This window comes from Rhamphochromis sp. 'chilingali' (assembly GCF_963969265.1).
Source record: "Rhamphochromis sp. 'chilingali' genome assembly, chromosome: 19".
In the NCBI taxonomy this organism is placed as follows: domain Eukaryota; kingdom Metazoa; phylum Chordata; class Actinopteri; order Cichliformes; family Cichlidae; genus Rhamphochromis; species Rhamphochromis sp. 'chilingali'.
The window spans coordinates 28,273,329-28,287,028 of record NC_137946.1 but is presented as its reverse complement, the minus strand read 5'-3'; the positions used below and the strand labels follow the sequence as shown (position 1 = coordinate 28,287,028).

The following is a 13,700-nucleotide window of genomic DNA, read 5'->3' as shown; positions in this document are numbered from 1 at the left end:
ACTGAGCCGGTGGATTTTTTACAGGTACGTGCCGCACCTCCGCCCCCGAAGCAGCATCCTCGCGGGCAGGTGAAGCGGCGAGAGGAGGTTGAGATCACACTGGTGTGAAGGCGGCACCCCCTCGAGCAGGGACTCGTAAAAACACTCCCAAAGGAAACCCAAGGAAACTTAAAAACTCCTGAAGACGCCTGGAGACGGAAGAAGCCCCCCCACTCGGAGAAGGAACACCGCTGCGCCTTTTTCTTTTAACTTCCCGTTCAGTGTTCTTGTTTCTCAACACTACTTTACCCAGAGTTTGTACAAGGCTTCATTCTCACCCCCGAACAGTTAATAAGGTGATAACGAGCAAAAGAAGTTGATAGAAAAGTTAACATCATTTTATCCGTTAGTAAAAATCAGTGTGTTTGGACTCGCTGGCTGATATTTTAGGGAGTCGAGCTCATTCGTTCCCTTGCAGAGAGCTCAGTGTGGTATCATTCATCAGTTCGAGCAGCCAGTTTGGTTCTAAAGAACATGCAGCTGACTGAATGAGGCGTTTCATGATATTTAACACACCGACAGCATAAAACAGAGTCGTTAGCTGATGAGCAGACCCTGGATTTTCTGTTGTTTGAGACTCGGTCAAAGCAGCGTTTCATGTTAAAGTAAAACATGTTAGACTGGACTGACCTTGACCTTTGAGAGGTCAAACTGAAGGAAGCGTTTGTGTTTTACCTTCATTTTTCTGTTTACGAACAAAGACACGAGTCTGCAGAACATATCGTCGATCAGGCCTCTGTTCCCTAGATTTAGACACATTTCACACCCCTTCAGTGAGTCTTGATAATTTCAGCTGTGTTCTGAAATGAGAAACTGAACCCTTGAACACATCAGGGAACTGTTCACAGAGGTCCCAGAGACCTCTATAGGACCAGAAGTCTTTTGCAGACGCAGGGGTCGCCCCCTGGTGGCCTGTAAATAGAGTACAGTTTTTTTTTGTTGCTTCACTTTTCCAACCTGGCAGCTGTGTCAATGTTCTGATGTCTGTGGTCCTTTTTGGCAGTGACGTCATTCCCGAGTTTGTGCATTCCAGCAGGAAAGTCAGAAAAGCAAAGTAAGATGGGATTTATTTTAGCTGCAGCACGTTCATTGATAGAATGTGGTAAGTGCTTAGCGTGTGACTCATATCATGAGTCACAAATACAGGTGAGTGACAGAGCAGATTATGTTTATGTTCTCTGTCACCATCTTGGATTGTTGAGGCTGCTCTGACTTTCCAAGAAGGAAATACTAGTTGATGAAAATTACTACTGGGAGCTCAGGAATTCCGACTTCCGACTCAATCTGGAATGCACCGTAAGCCAAGGGCCAACAAGACAACAGCAGATATTTTGACGTCGCCCCCTGGTGACAGGACAAGGTTACAGCACCATTGTACAACCACACCGCTGCCTTCAGTGACCTTGCTTTTTAGGTGTAACCACTTTTCTGTATCTCTGTTGACACTTAATCGCAAAAAAAAAATGTTGTTTGAAGTCAAAATACAAAGAAATTGTGAGCAGTAATCAGCAAAAATAGTCTGATTATCGCTAATTACATCATCAGCAAACCATAAATCAATTCTCTGTTTTCACCTGAGCGATCTTTAGGCTGCCCGTGCTCCACACGGGTATTGCACATGTTTTCACTTCTTTTTTGGCTTCATTAGTCGATTATGTTTAAGATAAACTGCCTCCTGGCTCTGGTTTCACATTAAAGTCTCTGCAAGAAAACAGATAAGTTCTTCCTTCAGCTCGTCGGAAAACATCACTTCTAACTGATCGTGTTATGGATGCCTTAGCTGCAGAATTTCTCCTCGTTTATGGATTGAAGAAAGAATTTTTTATGTTATAGTTATGATTTCGCCCCCGTTGTGTCTCACGTCATAGCTCTTTGTTACCACCATCAGATTCACGTCTATGCAACAGAGCTGCACTTGTGAGCAAACCAAAAGTCTCGAAAAGAGGCTGGTCCTCTCCGCCGACACACGTGACCGCTCGCGGTTACACAAACAAGGGAAAAGTGGCAATTTTTACCTGTGATTGTTTTGGATCCCTTATCTTTTTTTCCCCTTCTAATGTTTAGGAAAAGTTTAAAGTGGGAAACATAGCACTTAAACACACAAACACACAGTCTAACTCTTTTGTTTTTATGTTGCATAATACAGAAAAAAACTGTTTTTACGACACTAATGATGCCAGTAACAGTTGCTGTTGGGGAGGACAGTTTACACTGAGCATGTGCAGTTTAAAGATGCCTTTTATTTTTAAGGAGGAAACCATCCTGAGCTGCTAGCTGTCCAGTTTAAAATCTATAGTGAAGCACTTTCTGATGTCTTCTTATTCCTTTTCAGTATTGTGGATGTTTTGTTCAATATTTCCTGTTTGATGTTTGTTTACCAGCCGTATTGGTATCAATACTTCCTGTTATTTAGCCGTAAATAGCCATTGTAGTGTCTTTGATTGAGATATGACTTATCGATCGTATTGATAGTTTACGGAGAGCTTAGAGATGGATATCTGTGCAAGTAATGGCACAGCTTTTTTCCCCTTTTTTGTTTTTAGAATTAGGATTTTAAGAAAACAAAAACAATTAAACTGTAGCTGAATCTGATCAGAGGAAAAGAGGTATCCGTCAGCCGTGACGCTACGTTCTCGTTGATCTCCTTGAGATCTGAATGACATCAAACTTATTTTTGAAGTTTGCATTTACCCTGTTGTATTAAAAGAATAACTAAAGTTTCTTTTCCATTAGAGAATTTTTTGTTAACCTGTTTACTGGTCTCGATTATGCATCAAGTCAGAATCTGAAATTCATTTTCTTAAAGGACGTAAAAACTCCCACGTTTTACAGCGTCGGCTATGCGGAGGCTGCCAGGCGTCGTATTTACACACCCATGGATGTTTAACTGTATTTATTGTGTACAAATAAATGTGAAATAAAGATAGCTTAAATGGAACAAGACTCTGTTTTAACTCTTAATTCCTGCATCCACCTGTTTAAAATATATTATTTTAAAATAATGTGTTACATGACTACACAGGATGTTTCAGCTCAGTATATAGCAAATATAAAAAATATAAATAATTCTTAATTTTAAAATAAACATTAATCTGATTATTTAAAAAAATTATTGGACAAAAAGTACATGGAAAAAAGAACTCGGTGAAATAGAAAAAATAAAGTTCAATATCTTGAAAATCAAATAGAATACAAGCTTTGCTTTCTTCTTTCTTTTCTGTATTTATCTGTTTGTATAAGACAAAAAGTTTATCATAAGTAACTGAAAGTCTTTCGGCTCTTCGAAGAAAAACTGATGGGATCCAACAAATAAACAACTAAAAACTGCAGCCTCAAAAGTAAAACTCATTTGTTGCTGAAAACGAACGCAAATCCAAAGTGTTGTTGTTCCCACCCCAGAGCAGCAGGTGGCAGCAGCACGATACAAAGGAACTGTACTGTACTGGGATTTCTGTTCGTTTTTGTTTGTTTTTTTTCCAAAAAAAGAAGCCGTTTTTAACGTAAACTGTTGATTAAAGAGTTTTTTGTTGCAGTTTGACCTTCAGCTGAACTTAATGTTGGGTTTCTATTGATTTTAGAGAAGCTATTCGCTGAGATGTTGTCATAATTCATGCATGAAAGGGTTAAAACTTATCCTTTGTTTCATTTTTTAGTGAAACTCTGGTAGAGTAGCTTTGAAACTGATAATTCAGCATATACTAAAAAATAAAAGCCTTTTCTTACAGTATATTTGTGTGTATTTTATTTTGCAATATTTCTAATTACCACACTTAAAAGTGAACAGCCTGTAATGCTATCATGACTCATCACTCAGATGCGTTTTCGTTTGAAAAGGGTGGCGACCCTTTGCTGTGTGAGGCTGCTGCGGCGCAAGGAGAAATTGAGATGGCCGATGATTTGGCCGCAACGCCAGGGCCGAGCTGGGCAGAGGCAGACCCTCAGCCCATCGCGACCGCTTTCCCGTCGCTGGAAGCACACGGAGATCGTGTGTTTTTCCCCGATGCTGGAGTCACCTGGGGAGGAGATGCCAACAAGGACGGAGATGAGTCGGCTGACTCTGGCCAGAGTGAGGGGGAGAAGTCACTGTATGATCCTGATAGCCCCGCACTGGCCAGGGAAGCACTGGCTGGCGGTGATTTTTCAGCAGCTGTGCTTGGCCGTTACCACTACGCAGAGACCTCCTGTCTCAAACACAGGGGGGAGTATTTCCCCCTCCCCTCCCCCCCACCCACCCAGAGAGGCTAGCTCTGTGGGCTTGGCCCGTGAGTGGTTTAACCTGAACACAGTGGGGCTCCCTCATAGTGTTATCGACACTATTCAGTGTTCAGTCCTCAGTGCAGGTTCTTCCCGGGTGGGGGCCTCTCCCCTGTGAAGTGCTGTTGGGGACAGTTGTCTTCTTAACAGGCATGTCTGGCAATCCAGGAGTCATTATTTCTCCCATAGTGAAACACGAAACGAATGCTATGAAAGAGAACTTAAGGTTATGTATATAACCCCGGTTCACTGAGTAGCATGAGTGAGTGTCTCACCAGACCGCCCTCCTTGCTATGGAAGCGAGGAAGAGGTGGGCTTGTTTTGAATGACATGTGACGCTATGTCAGCCTATTATATAGGGAGGCACTGGCCCGTCCTGACATGGGCGTCACCTAGCCAGCCTGTAAGGGCTGGCGTAATGGTATTTGACCTTCTGATAAGGTCACGCAGGAGGCGTTCCCATAGTGAGACACTCACTCATGCTACTCAGAGAACCGGGGTTACATAGATAACCTTAAGTTTTTAGCCTCTGTTTTTTGTCCTCAGATCTCCCGACGCCCCTCGCGATGCCCCTCCTTCTTCGACTAACCCTCTGCATAGGAGCCGTGAGAGCCAGGAACTTGTGAGTTTTGTATGTCCACTCAGGCATCATTCATACCTGGTGTGTAGGAAGTTCCTGTCAGAAGGAGGGGGCACCGCGAGGGCGTCGAGGGGCGGAAGGCGGTGCCTTAGTGCCTCCCTCCTTCTGACATTGTAAAGGAACCCTAACTTTATTATTTTTTTAATAGTAAGATATATATATATATATATATATATATATATATATGTATATGTTTTTTGTCCTCAGATGAGGTTTGAAGTGTCTGTGTGGTGCAGCTGGTCTGGTCTGTCTCTGTACAGTCGAGGCTGCACCCACCTATAAAAGGTGGAGGCTCACCAGGACATGCACACCTCACAAGTTCCCGGCTCTCTCGACTCGGTTGAAGACGGGTTTCTTGGAGAAGGGGAGGGCAGTGAGGCACAGTCCCCCGTCCCCCGACGCCCCTCGCGATGCCCCTCCTTCTTCGACTAACCCTCTGCATAGGAGCCGTGAGAGCCAGGAACTTGTGAGTTTTGTATGTCCACTCAGGCATCATTCATACCTGGTGTGTAGGAAGTTCCTGTCAGAAGGAGGGGGCACCGCGAGGGCGTCGAGGGGCGGAAGGCGGTGCCTTAGTGCCTCCCTCCTTCTGACATTGTAAAGGAACCCTAACTTTATTATTTTTTTAATAGTAAGATATATATATATATATATATATATATATATATATATATATATATATATATATATATATATATAAGTATGGACAGTGAACATTTTAAGCCCACTCGGCAGCGACAGATGGCCACCCCTTCCTGAGCCTGGTTCTGTCGGAGGTTTCTCCCCGTTAAAAGGGAGTTTTTCCTCCCCACCGTCGCCAAGTGCTTGCTCATAGGGGATTTTTTTGGGCTTTTTTTTTTTAAAACCAACTGCTGATAAGTTCACTGGCATCAAGTTTAGGACTCTGCAAACATTTAAATGGATAATTCGTCATCAAGTGAGGAATGATCCATTTAAATCATATTTGAGAGTCACATATATTTGTATATAAATATGATTTGTTGGACAATAAGGCCAATCACAGACTAATTTGGACAATTGGGAAAAATTAAATAACTAAAAAAAATTGGATAAAATGCATGTGTCATTGTTTCATATTGATTTCAAATAACATACCATTTGATTTCAACATATTTTTTTTACACTTGCAGTGGTGTTATTTTGTTATGATCCTGTTCATTTTAAATCTAAATCTAAATCATCTAAATAGAAATGGAAAACTAGAAAAATTAAAAATATAGCTTTACTAATCTGAAAGTTATTTGTCATTGGATCCATCATTCCCACAGTGGAAACACATCATTTCATATTATGTTCAATTCAGTAGTTAAAAGTATAAAATTTAATAATGTCTATTTTTAGTTTACTATTTTAATAAACACATTTTTTAGTCTTTTAGAAACACTAACATCATACATGCGTGGCGCAAAAAAGGTTGGGAACCGCTGTGCTAAGGCACATGTAATGAAATAACTTGTTTGAGCTTTTGTAAAGAGTTCATTTCTAAATGTTTACACAAATGAGACTTCTCACCTTGGTTACTGTTTCAGCTTCACAAAGGCTTCAGTGTTATAATGAAGAAAAAGGAGCATCACTTCAATACATCAGCCGTGTTGTCAGTGATGTAATTTGAGATTTTGCTGGAAGAAGGAGATGTGAGTAAGGTCTTTATGTTTCTGCTTGGACCTTCTGTCCCTGCAACCCAAACCCAGATAAGCAGCAAGATATGGATAGATGGATGAGTAGATGTCCTTCTGACATAATTATGTCATGAAGAAACATGAAAAAATAGTTTAACCAGTGCACTTTAGGTCTTAAAAACATGAACAGCATCTCTTAAATATATGCATCCATTTTTATCTCAAGTCTCAAGCATTTCCTTAAAACCATATCAACACAATCCAGTGAAGTGAATTAACAGTTTCTCCAAAGACAGCTGCTACATGCAAAGGAATCAAAATTCACAATGCCATCTTCTCAATTCTGTTGGAAAAATATGTCCCATAATTTTTTAAATGGTTAAGAGACAGAACAAATAACCATGTCTAATGTAGCATCTGTGATTTAAACGAAACACAAAACTGTATCAGTTTTCAATTGAGTACGTTTTGTATGATTTTGCAAATTTAAAAAAAAGCACCATGATCTACTTTAAGGAACACAAGCAGGATATTTTGGAGTGACCTGACTTGAAAACTCTGCAGGTGGATATTAAAAATGCTGCATCTTCTGCAAAGCAGCCTAAAAATATCCAACAACATCAAAAGTGCTTCACTGAAAAGTGGGTGAAATTTTTTTAATCAGTAATGGAAAGAATGCACAAGTTGATATGAATATCACAAGGTCTGCTAGCTAAGGGTGTTGCAATCTAGAAACACTGTTGTCTCTTCCTCTAACTTGGAGCAGTTATCATCACAGTGCAACTTCACCCTCAGCTCTGAGCAAAACTGCTACAAAATGTGCATGGTGCAGAAAAGGAGAGAGGCGATGGATGTGTGAGGCAGAAAACAGGATTCAGAAAAATGCTGAGCTCTGCAGGCTTCAGGAGTAGACTCAGAGTGCACAACCACAAATGGTTCTTTCTAGTTGGAGCTCTTTTCCCCTCCATACATTACTGAGGTGCTGAACCATGGTGGTGGTCCAGACCTTTTTTAATTTGTGCCCTCAGCCCTGGGGACTTAGTGACTGAAAGACTGCTAAACCTCTGCTGGTCACTGTAGATAGTCGCAAAGGAAATAATCTGAACTGTTGAGCTGTTTTATCATAACTGAAAAACATGCAGTAGCTAGGAAGAAATATTCTCCATTAGCATTAATTTAAAAAACAGCACAATAAGGTCGGTTGTCAGAAGAAGCAGGCACCCTTGGCTCCCTGGCACACCGAGCTGAAGACATGGTCTCTCTTCTCATTTGACCTGTGCACAGTGGACCATAAATGAGCTGTTTACTTTTTTATCTCTACAATATCTCAGGTAATATCTACATTTGCATCAAGTGAGGCAACAGTGCAGTTTCTCTCCTGTATGGATTCTCTGATGAACAGACAGGGGCACACTCGGAACAAACACTTGTTATGTCTGCCTGAATGTTTTGTCATGTTCGCATGTATTATGAGGTCAACATCCTCTTTAAAACAAGCACAGCAAACACAGCAGAAGTTTATCTCAGTGTGAGATTGTAAATGATTAGATATTCTTCATGGATGTTGCACATGCTGCCAAGTACTCTTCAGAGACAGCAGCGACCTGACTGGAGGCTCCGCGGCATGCCTTCATCTTCTTATTCTTTATTTACATGTGCAGAAGCAGAGAAGTCTGATTCCAGCAGTGCATGCTGGGAAACGCTGTCTGTAGACTGTAAGCACCATTAGTCAACGCTGTGCACGAATGCTCCCCTCCCGCCAATTTCCTGAGATAGACTCAGCGGCGTGTGGAGCAGACATGCAAAAAGATCCAGTCGCACCAAAGCATTATAGAATACAGATACATCAAAAGAAATACCATCACAAGTCACAAGACTCAGAACACAAAACTACCAAGAAAATCTATGACGTTGGAGAATTATCATTAAACAGTTCGCAGCGTTCCTCACAGCACTCAGTAGCAATTAGTCCACATTTGCTCCGTGTTTTTAAACAGTTTGCTAAAGAGATTTAAAAGCCTTTTCAAGGACATTTTAAAAGTTTGAAACCAGTCAGCTAACTTTTGACAGCTGTACCGACCAGTTTCCTCCAGTCTATGTAGCAGACTGTTTTATCCTAAAAGAAAATGGAGAGAGGAGACGGACGACAAAATGATGTTGGTGTAGGGGTCGATGAACTCCATTTTACACTGCTGCAAATCGTTCTGTTGTGCGGTCTATTGATTGAAGAAAACCTCTGTGTTCTGGGTCAATTTATTAATCGGCTGCCACATGATATTGACGGGGACAACCGTCAGAATGACGAGGAAGAGGAAGATGAGGAGGTGGTTGATGTTCCAGTAGAAGGCATCGAAAGAAATCCATCTCTAATAAAAGCAGCAGGAACAAACCCAGGAAACAAATACTCAGAAGGAAAAAGTGAAAAACAATAGCGTGTCCCATCCAGAGCAACATTTGGAAATTTGACATTTCAAATCTACACATGCTGCTCCCTCTGGTGGTTACTGCACTACATCCAGACCTTTACTGAGTTTACAGAAAATGTTGCACTGATGAATTATGTAAACAAAGTAACACAAAGTAACACAATGCCCTTTCAAATAAATATGCTAACAGTAGACTAAGCTTTCATTTTTCTTTCATTAACTTAACTATAAATTAGCATAAATAAATATCAGACACCTAATTAACCTGTTAAGCCCCAAAGGGCTTTCTGAGCTTCCTGCTCAAAAATGACATGTCCAAAATAAATGGAGTATTTCTCTGCAATTACAAACTGTAAACAATCGTGGTATCAAAACAAGGCTAACACTTGTGAGATTCCATCAGAGGTGTAAATATTACACCAGATGTTACTGTGTGAAAGTTACTGAGGCTGGAACACAGAAAAAGTAAGTAGATCGTTTCCTTCACCTAATTTATTTATTTATTTTTTAGCATATAAACTCTTTAAAATGTGCTTTTGTTCACATTTTAATCCACTAAGTCAGTAATAATCAACATATAAACATCATCTGTGCAAAGATGTATGCTTCTGAAGTGAAACAGTGAAAAATGACTGCACTTTTAATAAATACGTATTCAGGCATTCTGCAGTTTGTCCAATTTTGGAAAACTTTGGACACCATGTGTGCTGCCATACAGCAGAAATGATCCCCAGCGGCCTTTTATTATCACACTAAACCTTGAAGAAGGCTAAATCTTGCATTGGAGTAAGTAGTTCGTATCTCTCCCACACGTTTCATTAGATATTAGTGAGTATCAGAAGCATGCCATCTAGTCTAACCTCCCTGGTACCTCTCCTAGCCTGTGCAACATGGGCTTCCTCCCATCTGTAGGGTTGCAGGGAGACCTAATGCTTGCTTCACCTTTACATAATATCACCCCTTATCATAAAACTGAGTGACTTCATGTCTGTCACGTTCCTGGGTCTATTGACCCAGCGTTTTGAGGTTTAGTTTATTTGGATGTTATGTTTAAGTTCTTTAGGTTATCTGAGCTCATTTGTTTATTTCAATTCCCCTTGTGTCTTCTACAGCTGTGTTTTAGTCTCCCTTTGCCCTTTATGTGTTCAAGCTGTATGTCTTATGTCAAGTGTCTATTGTCATGTCTGCGTCGCATGTTTCCTGTTTTATTTTGAAAGTCTGTGTCCTATGTCAGTGTAGTCAGATCTGCTTCCTTTGTCTCCTCATGTCAGTCTAGTGTCAGCTGTTTTCCCCGTGTGTTTTCACTCCCCCTAATCACCCTTGTGTGTATTTAGTCTGTGTGTTTCTGTTCATTCTTTGTCAGGTCGTCTGTCGTTCACGGCATGTTCTCCATACCATGTTTCTAGGTTTTTCCATGTTCTTTGTTTAGTTCTCCCAGTTTAGGTTTATGTTAATTTTGCTTTGGTTTGCCTTGTCCTTTGTTTTTACCTTTTACTGGCCTCATTAAACGGCTCACCTTTTGTTAACATTCAAGTTTTGTTCCCTGTTCCTTGGAGTCTGCGTTTTGGGTCTTTTTTGTCAACCCCTACAGTCTGCTTTGGCCAGATTGTGACAATGTCTAATTTTTACAAACATTAACTGAGCACAAAAAGTGAGACAGTTAGTGCTTGGTCATTTTTTTCTCTTTGTTGTAAACATGCTTCTTGGCAATAAATCTTATACTGCTGGAAAGCCTGTTTATTTCCCCTCAAATGGTGTCACATTTGTAAGGAAAATATGGGTTGTGGCCATGAAAAAGTAGGAGCCTCAGTAACATGTGGAAGAACCATACACAGCCACAACAGCCTGGCACCACCTCCTCATGCTGGTCACCAGCAGTGTGTGACTGAGGTTGCGTTGGTCACTGTGTTAAGTGGAGTTGAAATCAGCCATCAACATGTGTGGCCTTGTTTTGTTTGTTACATTTTTGGAAAAACCAAACTGCAGGTACAGAGAGTGTTTCAACAACAGCATGTCATCGATATCTATGATTAACTACTTATTCCAAGACCAAACCAAGTTCCCAAATAATATACTAAAAGATATTCTGAGTGTAGATAACATCCGAGATGTGGGGCCTAAATACCCCCATTATGAAGTTTTACCAGAGTATTGCACTCAAGCTTGTATCTTGTTCTGACTTCCACAAGTTCATTTTTAGATCAGATTTATCCTCAAGCCCCAAACACAGTCATTTTATCCTGTTTTCCTACAACAGAAGTTTTCTACACTTACACGACACATTTTGACACACTGAATGCTTTTATTTTCAAACGTGTCAATCCAGGAAAGCCAAATGGAAAACATAAAGTATAGATCTGATTTGAACAATAGAGTCAGCATCTAAGTAATCAAAAGGTTTTTAGCCCATGAAGCAGTTCAGCAAACATGTAAAGCAGCAAAAATGCACTTTAGGTAGTAAAGTGTTTTAAATAACCAATTACTGATGAAAGACTCACCCTAGTTTCCTTAAGTTAATTTATTTTATTCAGCCAGAAAGGAAAAATAAATCATGAGGAATACTTTAAACTTTATATAAAACACTCATGGAGAGGTGTGAACATAAACCAAACAGCCAACAGGTGGTATCTACTAAGTGACAAATGGCGCCATCTTGTGGCCTCTTTCTGTCACTATAATTCATTCAAAGCTTGAATTATGGAATTTGTGGAAAATGCTTCACCTGTAAAAGTTTAAAAGTCACCAGTGACATTTTTCCCCAGCAGAATGTTCAACAGCTTCATCAGAATGAACCAAAGTCGATGACGTCACAAGAGTCAGAACACAGAGCTACCAAGAAAATCCATGACGTTCATCTCTGCATCGTTTAGTTTGGATGTAGTTGGTGGAGAAATATCATTAAACAGTTTGCAGCGTTCCTCACAGCACTCAGTGGACACTGGGCTTGGACACAGTCAAATCAGTATGTGGGATAGCTGGCTGCTCAAATAAGTGTTCTCCTTTTTCATACCAGGCTCATCCTCCAGCTGTGATTCCTCCCCTGTTCCCTTTTTTTTCTTTGTCTACTGTAGTTATTTTATAAACACAAAATTAGCTCAGGTTCAGAGAACAATTCCAAAATCTTGATGGTAACAAAAATACCAAAAAAATGTTCTTTTAAGCTGTATAGCCAAGATCTTTTGCTGTAAATGACCACATCCGTTGATAGAAGTCATTTGTAATGACAGGTAAGAACATTTAAGAAAGATGAGGTGGAAGAGGAAGGGTTAGATCCTTCACCTTTTATCTTTGCATTTTTATTTTCATTTTATTGTAATTCTGAGCATTTTGTTGTTCCTTTTGGTGTTTTGGGAAACTGTAAATATTGACCAAGAGACAATAATAATAATAACATAATAATCATAATTATAATAATTAATAGTATTAGAACATTTTCCTGTTTCTCTGTTTCATGGGGGCTTTCGTCCTGGGTTTCTCTTGTGTGTCCAGTAACCTGATGTACTGAGTGCGTGCAGCTCTGTTTTAAATCACACTAAAAGTTAGGATCTGTACGAAACACCGGAGATGTTTGACTAAATATCACCCCGATATTTAAAGCCAGCATCTTTAAATGCATTTGCAAGATAAGGATTTTTTTGTGGAACATTACTTCCAAAAGGGAGATGGAGAAAAGACAGAGATTAGTAGATAAATAGAAATAGAAAGTATCTGTACTTACTCCCCCGGCTACAATCAGTCATGCTTGCCATGAGGGTGCAGGGTCTGGATGTGCATGCACACTTTTGATTAGCAGCTGACTCTTCTCTGGCTAGGAGTCAAACTGCCTGTAACAAAGTTAGAAAATGCTCTGGTAATGTGCTGTCTGGGGCAATTTGTCCGTGACAGGGTCGCTGAAGGTACACTGGTCCAGACTGAGTGTTATTCAGAGAACTCCAAAGAAAAAAAAAGCAAATTGAAGGATGCTGATGCCTGTCTTGTGAGACAGGTACGGGGTTTCAGTGATCCAAACATGACCCTGTGTGCCCATTAAGCCTAATAACTGGTTTTGCCACCCTTGGAATAAAAGAACTGCAGTTAAGTGTTTGTAATAACTGGCAATCAGTCTTTCACATTGCTGTGGATGAATTTTGTCCGGTTCTTCTTTGCAGAATCGTTGTATTGCAGCCACATTGGAGGATTTTTGAGCATGAACGGCCTGTTTAATGATACGACAAAGTGTTTCAGTCTGATTTAAGTCCGGACATTCAATAAAAGCGCTCAAAAACCTTCCTTTTTAAATTTTATTTAATTGTATTTTTTTTCTAGCCATTCAGAGGTGGACTTGCTCGTGTTTTGCATATTTGTCCTGCTGCATAACTGAAGTGTGCTCTTGCATTTTGTATTCACTCGGGTTATTTTTGACCAGCAAAGAAAATTTGTTTAATGATTTGGAAAATAGCAAAAAACTAACAAAACATTAATTAATGAGGAATGGGCCGAATCCTTTTTTTCACACGACTTTATGCTTTGTAAAAATGTTTCTCTTAAAATGCTTAAACCAGAATTAACTGAAGATCACTAAAGACATTACAGTTACAATACAGAGCATGAAACTGATATGGATTTGTTGGACTATTTAGTACTATACCTTACATTACACAAGGACCACCACGGTAAAATCTGCTGCCTGGTAGAAAATAAATTGCATAAATTAGCCTCATT

General features: G+C 40.1%; 1 protein-coding gene across 1 annotated transcript in view; it reads left to right on the top strand.

Annotated features, from left to right (window-relative positions):
* LOC308386725 (F-BAR and double SH3 domains protein 2-like) overlaps window positions 1–2,977 on the top strand; it is a 44,968-nt gene extending 41,991 nt beyond the window's left edge. The window contains exon 20 of the mRNA XM_080866465.1: window positions 25–2,977. Coding sequence (XP_080722591.1) covers window positions 25–108 — 84 coding nt within the window. The 3' untranslated portion in view covers window positions 109–2,977. The remainder of the gene's footprint in view (window positions 1–24) is intronic.
* Window positions 2,978–13,700: the final 10,723 nt, after the last annotated feature.